The 1,037-nt window shown below is 48.9% G+C and overlaps 1 protein-coding gene across 1 annotated transcript; it reads left to right on the forward strand.

Annotated features, from left to right (window-relative positions):
• Positions 1 to 14: 14 nt before the first annotated feature.
• TM35_001021110 (uncharacterized protein) lies at positions 15 to 1,037 on the forward strand (the record flags this gene model as incomplete). Its single annotated transcript, XM_029031625.1, has 1 exon — positions 15 to 1,037. A coding segment is annotated over one exon (1,023 nt), but the record flags the coding sequence as incomplete, so codon positions are not given.

A 1,037-nucleotide genomic window follows, 5' to 3' on the forward strand; every position in this document is an offset into this window, starting at 1 on the left:
GTGCGGGCAGCCGTGTGTCTGCATGTGGGAAGTACGCAGACCTCTGCCGCCAGCGTACCGCAAGAACAACAACAAGGACAGCAATCATTGCTACTACTGCTGGACAACCAAAGACAGTTTTGGACGTTTATGCTATTCCTGAAGAGCGAATTGCTGAACAACTACAGAATGCACAGCTGTTGCGAGAGACGTGTACGAGGAACAGTACAGATGTGTTTAAAGGAAGAAACTGTTCAGAGTGGTTGAAGACTCATCAGCAAGAGAACGAAAAGCACCGTGGACAAAGTTCAGCAGGCCAGAGATTGGGCGAAAATGCAGTATTAAGAGATGGTGTCCAAGATGGGCATATCAACCACCCTGGTGGTGCAGCTATGCCTGGTATAACTGAAATGCCAAATTCATTGGTTAATGGAGAAGGTCAACAACGTGGGGGAGATACACCCGAAGAAGAAAAAGCCCCTGGAAGTCCACAGCAAGAGGTTAAATCAGACGGCCATGTAAGGGCTCCTGAAGCTGCAGAACGGAATGAAGAAATACCGTCGACAAAAAGTCAAGAAGAAGACTTCAATGCAGCTATACATGGTAATCAAGGAACACCGAGCAACACATCTGTTAACACTGTAACCGGTGAAGACCAACCCACCCAGCATTCATCTCCAGCTGTTAATGTGACTGGCGTACCAGCCTCACAAGAAACCATTTCCACTAACGAGAGTACAGGTGCCAGTGCTTCTGGCGCAGACATGGGTGTGAGTGAGAAAACGGAAACAGAAGAAACCAATTCCACTAATGAGACTACAGGTACCAGTGCTTCTGGCGCAGACATGGGTGAGAGTGCGAAACCGGAAACGGAAGAAACCAATTCCATTATTCCACCGACGACTGAGAACACTACCACAGAAGCCCCAACCACCACTCCATCTCCTGTTCCTTCATCTAACGCAGAGATCAGCAGCAACATCGCATCCACCGTACAGAAGAATGCCAATGTTGACAGCAGTGTCAGTCCTGTGTGGATGCGCACTGCAGCACCGCTG

Source organism: Trypanosoma theileri (genome assembly GCF_002087225.1).
Source record: "Trypanosoma theileri isolate Edinburgh chromosome Unknown TM35_Tth_102_V1, whole genome shotgun sequence".
NCBI classification, from domain to species: Eukaryota; Euglenozoa; class Kinetoplastea; order Trypanosomatida; family Trypanosomatidae; genus Trypanosoma; species Trypanosoma theileri.